Below are 11,951 nucleotides of genomic sequence, written 5' to 3' on the forward strand. Positions count from 1 at the left end.
AACTTGATTTATGTATGTCACTAGCTGCTTGCTATGTCTGCTGGCAAGTCTTGCCTTCCTCTCATCTGGCCTCAACTTCCCTCTTCCCTCTGAACCATGAGGGAGTCAGTATGATACCCACGGGATGGGATCTTTTATAAACCTTGCTTCATCCTCATCCTGATGAGGATGAGGTATAAACAGTCTCCCTTCAGACTTGCCTTAACAACCCGAGGCATCTGCATGGCTCAGCCTCACAGGCTCCTCAGAGAAAGCAGAGGCAGGTTGGCTTGGATAGCTCTGTTATCCATCTGCAGCGACCTCTGACCAGTGTTTGAGCTTGCGCTGTAGCAGAGCCAGACCCCAGCCTGGTCACTGAACCATGCTTACATTACAGTGCAGAGGAGCAGGGCTTGATGGGGTATGATGAGACACCTCCTTGTTAGCTCCCATGGAGCTCCTGTCCAGGGAGAGTCTGGGGTTCACTACATCCCACCTAGAGTGTGAAGAGCTCTTGGGATCGCTTCCAGGAATCTGGTAAGAATATTTACATTGGGCTAGAACAAAGGAGTAGGCTCAGATAAGAATTTGACATCAGGCTAGGACAAGGAAGTAGGCTCAGGATGAATATAGCTGCGGAATGTGTTTTGTATCTTGACTCCCTGTTAAGACCCTGAATACAGTAATCATGGGACATTTGCTTATGCCCAGTTTGTTCCTCAACTTCTGTTTATGCCCAGTTTGTTCCTTAACTACTCTGTTTATGCCTTAGGACTGACCATATTCTTTGATTCTAGAATGATATAAAAGCAGACCGGAAAAATTAAACTCCTTTCAGCCTTAGCACTTGCTGGAGTCATACTCTAATGTCTATTTTTTTTTTTTTTAATCCTCACTTCCTCCTTCAAGACACTGTCATCTGAGCTGGCTTAGTCACTAGAGTAAGCTCAGGGCCCTAGTGGTAACAGCTTTGATCCAGTGGGGGAGCTATGGGAGGCCAAGAGGATCTGGAATCCCAACCTGGGTGGTATAGAAAGGGCAGCCAAGGGCTGTACAGAGCCTGGCCCGAGCCTAGGCGATCATAACCACAAGGACTTATAGAGTTCTATGGCACCCTACCCCCATCCTCCTGTGAAAACTGAGGGACTGTGCTTCCTGTGTTTAACCCCCAGGAAAGGGTAGGAGATAACCGGATGGCAGGATGGGACCCTTAAGCTTCCTTATTTGAATATGGTGTTGAGAAAGGACCTTGCAGGATGGTCATTTCATCCCACTTCTAGTCCCTAGGGACAGCAAGAAGATGCTGGCTGTTGCAGATCTGAGAACTGGGCTGACTACGGTGTGCTCACAGAGCCTTGGGCAAGTCATTGACCCGGAGCTTCTAAAACCTGTCTGTTTCTAGTAACTCCAGCCTGCCACCCAGCAGCAGGGCAGATGAGTGTTAGAGCACCAGGACTGGTGCCCCACCCTACTCCCAGTCTTACTGTGGTGTTCAAGATAGCCCCACTTCTGGGCTTGCCAGCTGTGAGGAGATCTGCCACTGCTGTCTCCCACTTTGTCTTCTCTCTGCTGTTTGAAGCAAGTAGAGACAGAAGCTAGTGCCCACCCAGAGCAATGGGTGGCCTGCTGGGGGGCTCAAGTACTGCTCAGGAATTGGCATGGAAGAGGACGCCCATGACACAAAGAGACTAAAGGACAAACACTCAGGCTCTCCTCCTGCTGAGCAAAGTGACACTGCAGGAAGGCCAGAGAAGCTTTACTAGTGCTTGAAGAGTGCAGCAGCAGCAGCAGCAGCGGCAGCGGCAGCAGCAGCAGCAGTCCGTTCCCTTGGACTGGTCAGGGCTACCACGCTGGCTTTGTCTCCTTAGCTGATCCTAACAGGAGGCGAACTCCTTGGAGGTTCTCTGTGCGCGTAGGACCAGCTGGGACCTGCATTGATCACATCACACCCAGAGATCATCTACTTGAGAAAACATAACAGTGGCACACAATGGTCAACACACAGTAGGCACACACAGGTATGGGGAAGAATGGCTGCTGTCACGGGAGAGAGGGTGGAACCAGGGACGCCCTACACAGGGATGTCCAAGGTGCCTCAAGTCCCCAGCCTCTGGTGCAGGAACTGAGCCATGGCCCTGAGAAGGGCTCCTATGTACCAGATCTTGCTGTTTCAAAGCTGGTATACTCCCCAAGAAGACAGGTCTGTCAGCTGTGTGAACATGAGGGTGGAAGCAAGGCAAAGGGGCTGTCGAACACTCAGGATCAACTGTTTATTGAGTTTTGTTGTTGTTCTAAAATACTATACATTTAAAGGAGTTTCTAAACATTAAGGACTTTACAGCTTTTGGTCATTCTGTAGCTTAGGAACAGGATTTCTGCTGGTAAGATCTCATGACACACAGGCACTACGAAACAGTGCTCATGCCAAACGCTGAAGAAATACAAGTTGCTGATGTGCACCATTGCACACTGTCCGAGTTAACAAAATAAAGTCCTCTTTGTGCCCATTCTTGGGGCTCACAACAATCAATCCCACTGCACCTGAGGACAAGGGCAATTGGAGGAACTTATGTGTGTGTGAAGGGGGGGAGTGGAACCCCTCCAACTCTCCAGTGAGTGGCACAGGGACTGTGAAGCCTGTGACGACTACAAAGTCCTAGGAGCTTTTCCAGTGCTCTGTCATGGAGCTTGGAGCCCTGGCCAATGAGAATCAGTCTTCTCAGCAGCTCCATTCAGAGGCCAGAGCCACATCTTAACTGGGTAGGGCTGTTAGCCAGCCAGGCCTGTGCTTCAATGCCATGGGCTTCAAGCAGTTGACCAGATCTGCTGTCAGAAGCCACGAGCTCTCATTCAACAGTGGGTGAACTCTATAGATTCTCTGAATATCAAATAATATATACAGATATACATCGAGACACAATGGTATAATGTAAAGCATCTTAGTCTACAGAGGCAGCTGTTTTGAAAAGTTAGTCTTCTTACTGTTAACTTTCCAAATCCCTAATAAAACTGTTAATCTGCAAAAATTGAAGCAGGGACAGAGTGAAAATAGTCTCTAAACACGGAAGTATTGGGGCGCTGCACAAGGTTACCCCTGCAATGGCACTGGCCATGGATCCCCTGCTGCAGCAACCCCACATCTGGACACAGCACAGAGAAATGAAGACAGCCCACATGGAGAACATCTCAGATCAGTGTAGGCCATAATTTAACTGACTGGAAGAGCATATAAAAAAGTATAACTGTACATTGCCTTTAAATTAAAACCTCAAGCTCTTTACTCAGAAAATGGCATGTAAGTCTGTTCACTGAACTTCCAGGTAGGGCCTCATCAGAGAAAATAATCAATGGAACAAGAATCAGTGTGCTCCGTCATTGACTCAGGAGAGACAAGGGCAAGAAGGTGCAGATCCATGATAGAGAGAGCTGGTGGGGGTGGGGAGGGGCCTGGCTCTCGCTGTTGGACCGTATCCTTCCTGTGCCTAGATCTGCCCAGATCTGCTTAGAAAGGGGCCAAGTGCCCAAGGAAGTCACCAGCTCATCTGCCTTCAAAGTACACCAGGAAGCCAACAACAACAGAACCATTGTCTTTTGCAGGTGGAATAGATGCCTACATGGCTGCTGGGGGCACTAGAGGTGTCACTGCCCAGGCCAAGGCTAACGGAGCTCCTCAACTGCCCATTTCCATCTCTCCGCCAGCCTGCCCATGAACTGTCACTGGATAGCCTCAACATAGTTGGCTGGGTATAGGCCAACCTGGCCGCTGTCTAAACGCCCCTTGCACCAACCCTGTTCATCTTCATCCTCTATCTTGGTCAGCTCATCCCCTGCAAAACAAAAAAAGGGTGGTCTTAGTGAAAGGGTAGGCAACACTGACCACAGAAAGTCATCTGTGTATACAAATACCATGTGGATATAAAACATGCTTCTAGAAGGATCCACAGAAGGTCTCCAGGGCAGAGGGATGGGCATCTTCCTGAAGGTAAGGCAAGACCCTGGATATTTCACTACTAATTTGTATTCAAAGTTTCTGACACAGAGGCCACTGTGATCTGAAGATGGCAGCTCTCTGAGCGACCCTGGAGCAAGCAGCAGTCCAGATTATAACCGTTACCGGTTCAGCCTTGCGACTATCCTGTGTGTCCCAGGCTGCCTTGCTTGGCAACATGCCCCATGTTTTCATTCTGTGTGGTAGTTCAAGGTGTCTTTGGGACTTTGAGGTTTTACTTCCTGAGCCACCACTGGCCTAGCAGAGACCTGGACCAACAGGGTCTGCTCCCTAGAGACTTAACATCTGCAGACAAGGAGACCACCAAATGCTAACACGTGAGGCTGCAGAGAGCCTGAGTGTGCTGTTATCACAGCCCAGGACCTCACTCTATAGGCAGTAAGGGAAAGGGGCCTGGTGGAAACTGCCTTAGTTCACAGTGAAGACAGAGGGTGGGTCTAGAAAGATTAGCATATTGAAGTCTGCAGCACTGAAGAGGATGAACAAGATTAGTAGGCACATGAGATACCCAAGCTACATAGCAAAGAGGAAGGACAGAATTCAGGACTGGTGATGGCACTCAGACTAGCTTCCAAAGCCTTTGAAGGACACATTAGTCATTACTGTTCTTATAATCTTGCTTCTAGTGACAGCTAAACAGTTAGCATGGCTTCTTGTGAGAAGCGTATGCCCAGGGGAGCTGAGACAAAGAGCTGACACTGAGGTCACTCAGAAATATTGCAGCTGCATGGCTTGGAGGCTGTGATATTGACTATTGTGTTAAGAGACAGGTTGATGATGAGTAAACAGGAGAAAACAGAGCTCTTAATATAACTGACAGCACAGAGATGCCTACACAGTCAGCAGTACCAACAGCAGCCTGTGGGTGACTGACAGTGAAGGGTGATGGCCAACAAAGCACAGGTCAGGGATGGACAGATGGCTTTCATCGGGCCCTAACATAGCACAGTAGCATCTTCCTGGGACAGGATCAGGACATGCAAAATCGGGTTGAGGAAAGGTACTGTAGTGAAGATCCTCACTAGCAAGAACTTGACTTCAAAAACAAAAGACAAGTCCCCTCAGCAGGCTGGAGGCCTCTATTCCCAGGAGAGTATTTGGGGAGGTTACCTACCAGCCTTGAAGCTCAGCTCATCATGTTCCTGCCCCTCATAGTCATAGAGGGCGCGAACTCGCACTTCCGTTCCTGAGGTAGTGTCCTCATCAAATGGGTTGGAGTCCCCATTGGCATCCGTGGAAGAGAAAGGGTTGTTAGACTCATCGTCAGACCAGTCAGTAGGGTAATTCTGAGTCTTCTCATAGCTGCTGACACTGCAACAGAGGATGATGTGAGGCTCTTAGCATACGACTGACAGAGAATGGGTCCCCACCCAGAGTTCCTGCCCCACAGGCAGGTGCAGCCAGGCTCCTCAGAGCCTTCATGCCATCCACACTCATCCTGAGCCCTCACGAGAAGCTGGAGGCTGTGAGTATCCCAGAGGAGTGCCTGCAGGTGGAGCTTTACCCACTTCAGCAGGTCCCTGATTTATACTGCCTGTCTGTCTTCCTGTAGTGGTGCTGCTCAGGCCTTAAAGGGTTAACACAGGACAGAGAAAAAGCAACCGAAGAGTGTTAGCTGTGCCCTCCCAGAGAGGTGGCGAGGCCCAACACTGTCCCAGCAGGTCTGGAACACGCCCAGGTCCTGCAGGACCCATGCACTGCTGAAATGCTGAGGGGTGAGACCCCAAGAGACCCCTGGATAGAGAGAGGAGACACAGAGCGAGGTGGAAGCCAGAGGGAAGTAAGCATGTGTTCACCAACTTTTTGGCCTTAATGTCCTCCTTCTCACTGACGCTGCTGCCCGTGTCGTCCTCATCCTCGAAGGGGTTGTAGCTGGACTGTAACTGCGTGGACTGGGCGGGGTTGCTCGGGACACTAAGGTTGCTATGGGGAGAAAGACAGCTTTCAGGGATCACAGCATGGGGCCCACTAAAGGCCCTGGTGAGGAAGACAGAGACAGTATCTCTAGAGTTACAGCAGCTCCTCATCTAATGAGAGGAGAAGGGTGTTGACTGAAGATTATTTTAGTCAGAAAGTGGCTGTATGTTGATGAGTCAGCATACCTTGATCAACTGTAAGTTAACTGTCCACTGCACGTGCACGAGTACCTCCTGTTTCAGGGGTCTCCAGTCCCTTAGCACTCATTTCCACATAAGGCTTAGCCAGTGGGACAGATGGACACAAAGCAGCAGCCACAGGAAGACTGTATCTATGGAGCAGGGGACTCCCCAGCTCTGTGATGACCCCTCTAACTACTCAGTAGGCCACTGGCCAGCTCCCTGGTGCCAGGGTTTCCACTGTCAGAACTAAAGCTCGCTGCATAGAAGGTCTTGTAGTCCTCTGCAGTCAAATCATTCTTGTAACTTTGCCGATTTCCTCCCAGCCCAGTGTTAACTGGAACGACACTGAGCACTAGGGAGAGCGACGAGGGGCTGCAGGGTGGAGAACACTACTGTCAGGGAGCCACCACAAGAAGAACGTAAGAAAGAGTCACCCAAGGCCAGCAGTACTCAATCTGTGGGTCATGACCCCTTTGTAGGTGTGCTAAATGATCCTTTTACAGGGGTCACTTAAGACTATCAGAAAACAGACATTTTCATTATGATTCATGAAAGTAGCAAATTTACAGTTATGAAGAAGCAATGAAAATAACCTCATGGTTGGGATCATCACACCACGAGGAACTGTAACAATGGGCCGCAGCATTAGGAAGGTTGAGGACCACTGGGCTCTCTATATCTGTGGCCAGGGCTTAGGTCAGCAGCATCCTTAAACTGAGCAGCTACCACCCCAGAGCCAAGCAGGTGAGGATGGGAAACCCCTCAGAAGCCAGGGTGACTGTGACTGGCTGTCCGTGTACAGGCAGTGTGTTTTACACTAGCAGACCCTCTGCCTTCCTAACCTCCCTGCTCTGGCTAACTTTGGAGGGTCTCGGAGTCCCAGTTCCTTCCATCCAAACCCTAGGCTTAGGCACACCAGGAGGACCTCTTAGTTCCGAGGTTGGGGACTCAACACAGCTTTCTGCAGAGCCTCCAAGCCCAGTAGTTGAGCAGGACCAGCTTTATGTGACTGAGGAGCCAGGGATGGTAGGGGCTTAGTGTCTGGGCCATAAACAAGTCACTGACTAGAACCTGAGTGAAGGTGACCATTATCCAAGCAGGAGCCTCTAGCCAAGTCCTACAGCATGCACTTTCCAGAATGTTCTGATGACCATAGTTGGTACTTGTTCCATCCACAAGCTTTTTAAGACAATGAAGTCAGAGTCTTGATGATAACAGGGTGCTCTGTTCAGGTGCTGGGGTTGACCCGAGGGTCTTGACTTGCCAGGCAAATGATCTACTGCTGAGTTACACTCATAGCTTATTCAGAAATAACTAACACTAAGTAAGGGGGACATCTGACGATCCCCCACTGTCCTGCATCTGTTGGCAACTTCACACAGAAGTCCCAATGGGACAATCCCACTGATATGTCTCTATCTGCTGTGTGTACTCAGGGCTGCCCCATGGGGATGAACACAAGCAGCTAAGACCAGCACCTCCCTTACCAGGATGGGTACAATGTACAAAAGGCTCCTTCTCTGGATCTTTCAGGAGCTCCAGCATGCGCAGGAAGAGAATAGAGAGATGGGCTCCACCCAGAGCTCAGAGAGTTCCCAGAACATTTGGGAATCATCCAAATGCCCAAGATGATGGTATCCTAGGACCTGCAGATGTCCTCATTTCTGAGAAGATGGTCAGTTTCAACTGAAGCTGTGACTGGATCTCACCTGCCAGGCTTGTTCTGTCCAGACTGGTCACCTGTCTGGTTGATTCCTGTTAGGGTAACACCATCAGCAGCCTTCTTCTTCTCTCTCCGGCTGAGAGTTCGATTCAGATCTGCAGACCACTCCTGGGCAAGGGGCCATGGGAAGGAAATGGGAGGTTCATATCTGGGGAACCACAGTGGTCCGAAACACCTGCTTAGCCAGCCCTACCCACCCCGTGCAATTGCAACTTTAGCCTTGTGGGCCCTGCTCTCTCGTTTCCAGCAAACCTCAAGCTGCCTCTTAGGCCTTAAGGTTATGATGGTTGGTACCCAAATAACCACAGGGCCCTGACATCAAACAGCAGACTTTATAGGACATGTTGGTGACAACAGAACTAGGTCTGAAGGATGGGGACAGAGTTTAGTGGTAGTGTGTCTGCCTAGCATACATAAGGTCATGGGTTCTATCCTCAGCAACACACATACCACGTATCTATCCCCTCAGCCTCCATCCCAGAAATATTGCATCATGGCTGATGATGCTTACTGTCTTTTATTACAGTCCTGGAGCGCCTTCTAATCCCATTCCTTGCTCACCATGGCTCTTAGGCTCCATACTCCCTGTGCCAGGGTGGGCTCCTGTGTTCTCGAGCCAGTCCTGTGGGGAGCCTGGCTGAGGCACGAGGCTTAGTCCTTAAGTACTAAGGACCTTTCCCATTTATGCTCTGAACTCTAAGTCACCATGTAAACAGCTATCTGAAGAATCTGAGAAAGTCTGCTACATAGGAAACTGAAAATAAAATCAGAGGCTAGGTGGCTATCTCATGGCAGAGAAGGCTGACAGAGAGGCACTGAATGCTCAGGTCTCCAAAAGATACTCCCTGATATGTCATGCCAGGCTTTTTTTTTTTTTTTTGAGACAGGGTATCTTTGTGGTGTTCTTGGCTGTACTAGAACTCACTCTGTAGACTAGGCTGGCCTTGAACTCAGAGATCTGCCTAACTCTGCTTCCCAAGTGCTGGGATTAAAGGCATGCCCCCACTACTACCTGGCTTGTAGTACCACTTTTAGTAAGAGTGACATGCTAGCAACCAGAGAATAAGAGTAACCTGCTGGCAACTGGAGGAAAGAGGGTTTATGTCCTGTTGTGGATTGCCCTGGTACTGTTGGTATTTTGATGTTAATTCCACTTCCTCAAGAGGGGGTGCCCCAGGGAGGAATGGATCACATACTCAGGTGATTTCATGTGAACCTTCTCCCCATTTTAACTGGTCAAACAAATGTTAGAGCCTGTGATCGGGCAGTAGAAGGGAAAGGTGGGGCTGGAAGTTTTTGAGAGGGAGGAGAGAGGCAGATGAGGAGACGAGGAGACAGAAGAAGACGGAGGAAGAGGAGGTGGGAGGAAGATGGAGCAGAACCACATGGCCTGTAGAAGCCGCAAGCATCCAGGGATCTCCTAGCTGGGGATAGAGTAGTGTGGGGGTACAGTAGTGCGGGGTACCTCTGCCCAGTCTAGGTGTGCTAGATTATAACTGAGTTGTGTGTTCTTTACAAGGGCTTATTGTGGTTGGCGATTTACTACAACAATGTCCCCAAAGGGTTTCTGTTTTCCCAACTAACTACTGATATATATAACTGGAAAGGTGCTAGGTCTTGATTTTCCAGAAAAATACCATGTATTATATCCTTAATGAGTTCTCCTTACCTCCCATCTCCACTTATCAAACAAATATGCTTATAATCAGTACGATGGCTAACCAGGTAAAAGCACTCGCCTTGAAAGAGAGACAACCTGAATTCAAGCCCCATACCCCGTGTAATGATGGAAGGACAGGACCAGCTCTACAAAGCAGGCTTCTGACTTCACACTCCCTCTCTTCTCCCTTCATTCCCCCTGATACACACACAAATTAAATTTAAATCTAATGTGCCTTAGTACACAGCTTTGTTCTCTCTTACAAAATATCAGGGGCACAAGTCATCTTAGATTTACATTAAGCCTAGCGTTTGATTTGTCAGATGAGAAAATATAGAGGCCAAGAAAAACTGAGGCCTATACACAGTCTTGGGACATAGACCTCGGCCCACATCATCTTGTCTATTAATGACTGTGCTGATGGAAACAAGTCGACTAAAGACTCAGTTGGAACCTCAAGTTCCCTACGTGACCTCTAAAAATAAATGGACTCTAACAGGGCAGCTCTTGGGGACTGATGGGATCAGCACCAGGAACTTTGGAAGGAAAGGCTAATGTCAACCTCTGCCACAGAACTGGAGGCTAGTACAGACGGGACTGAGTGGGCTGACTACATGCAGCAGGGAGCTTGGTGATCCATGAATTAATTATAAAATAGGAACTTACTTCATCCTTGTGGCATGAAAAATGAAAACAACTTCATTAGAGAAAGTCAGACACAACCTGGTATCAGCTATCAATGTGAACATGGGGAACACAGGAGGGCTGCTTCCCAGCCAGGGGCCCACAGAGAGGAGCCACAGACTGTGTTTTCCGGGAAGAAGAGCCCTGACCAGTCTTTTCCACAGTTCCCCTTGTAGGCATAGCAGGCACTCTGAGGGAAGCAGAGAGTATCATACAATGGTGCCCTGGGCCACGCTGGAGCAACATGTAGAATGGAAGCTGAAGCCAAGCTACGCCTAAGACAGCACTCGAGATACTTCCCAGTGTGCTGTGCCTGGGGAACGAATATTTCCTCTATGGCCCCTTCTACTAGAAAAGGCCCTGGACCCCAATGTCTCCTGGGGCCCCACCTGTTCTGCAGCCTCCTGATGGGTATATTTAGGGGGTGCTCAGCACAGCTCGTGTCATCTGGAGATATCCTGAACTTCCAGAACACACAAGTGTGGCAGTGAGGGCTGACATGGTAAAGGGCTGAGGAACTTGTGGGGAGCCCAGGTGTATGTGATGACCCAAGCACAGATCAGCTTATGCGCTGCAATAACTCTGGGTTGCTATTCATACTTTAACATGGAAAAACTAAGCCACACAGCAGATACCTGCAAGCTCCAGTCCCACAGCTGCTACAGCGTAAGGACGGATGCAGCCCAGGCTCTGGCTACGGTCAGGCCAAAAAAGCCATAAGGCCATGCTGGAGGCATCTGTCTGGCTTGGAGGACTCTTCTCAGCAGTTCCAGGGTGGGGGCCCATAACGCACTCAGTAATGAGGAGGACAGAATGCCTTCCTTCAGGGAACAAGGCTGGTAGTACTTCTGGCCACTACCTTCTACACCACAGTCAGGGAACTGAGTGAGCCTGGTGATCAAACTCTAGCCTCAAGATCCCAAGGCCCCCAGGTTTATAGCATAAAGACAGTGCACAGCCCACAAAATTGAAGATTTACAGCCCAAGGCAGGAAAAAGCACCCAGAAAATGGTTAAGAAACGTAGCTCATTGATACTGGCCCCACCTGGGGACCAATATAAGGCCTGGAGACTGAATGGCCACGTGACTTCTGTGACACCCTGTATGGTGGAATAAACACAGTTTTTTTTGTAAGGCCTGGAGACTGAATGGCCACGTCACTTCTGGGATACCCTGTATGGTGGGATAAACACAGTTTTTTGTTTTTTTTTTGGCCTGGGACAAGAAGGTAGTGCCAATGGTAAGTGATCGTATCCAAAACAATTTAGATACAGTGCCTGGGACGCTAGACAGGATGATTGCATATACAAAGCAGGGAGTGAGAACAACATTTATAGCTCAAGTAGAGGGGTACAGGTCTCAGTCCCCAATTACAGGTGAGCAGAGTTGTAGGGACACAACCTCCTTACCTCAAACTGTGGCCAGTTCATAGCCATGCCTGGCCCATGGTTAACCCGGAACCACCTCAGGTCCTCTACCGCATCAGCTGCTTTGATGCTCTGCTCCAGCTCTCGGTAAATGGTTTTGTAGCTAAATCAAAGACAGAGAGAAGAAAGCTCTATAAAAGACAGGGCCAGCCACCATTCCTTACAGTCACAGACTGTAGCCTGCATGACAGTTTCTGTAGCCTGCATATGTCTGTTTCCCATAGATGAGGAACACAATTTTCTGGCCGTCACATGTACAGATGCAGACACCATCCTCCAGAACCTGGGACCCACCAACAAACCAGGCAGCACACTGACGCTCGCCCTGCATCATCAGATCCTGGTGTGCTGTGTGGGTAGAGCTGTACAG

At 49.4% G+C, this 11,951-nt stretch overlaps 1 protein-coding gene across 4 annotated transcripts in view; it reads right to left on the reverse strand.

Annotated features, from left to right (window-relative positions):
- Window positions 1-2,234: 2,234 nt before the first annotated feature.
- The window catches only part of Pacsin2 (protein kinase C and casein kinase substrate in neurons 2), a 92,710-nt gene continuing 82,993 nt past the window's right edge, over window positions 2,235-11,951 (reverse strand). For 3 of the 4 annotated variants that reach the window (XM_028788699.1, XM_028788701.1, XM_028788700.1), the window contains 5 exons: window positions 11,564-11,684; window positions 7,797-7,918; window positions 5,789-5,911; window positions 5,103-5,299; window positions 2,235-3,806 (listed from right to left, as the gene is read on the reverse strand). In XM_028788699.1, the coding sequence (XP_028644532.1) occupies window positions 3,694-3,806; window positions 5,103-5,299; window positions 5,789-5,911; window positions 7,797-7,918; window positions 11,564-11,684 (676 nt within the window). In that variant the 3' untranslated portion in view covers window positions 2,235-3,693. The remainder of the gene's footprint in view (window positions 3,807-5,102; window positions 5,300-5,788; window positions 5,912-7,796; window positions 7,919-11,563; window positions 11,685-11,951) is intronic. The other variant, XM_028788702.1, reaches the window with a different exon arrangement.

This window comes from Grammomys surdaster, unplaced genomic scaffold (genome assembly GCF_004785775.1).
Source record: "Grammomys surdaster isolate TR1022 unplaced genomic scaffold, NIH_TR_1.0 125767, whole genome shotgun sequence".
Taxonomy (NCBI): Eukaryota; Metazoa; Chordata; class Mammalia; order Rodentia; family Muridae; genus Grammomys; species Grammomys surdaster.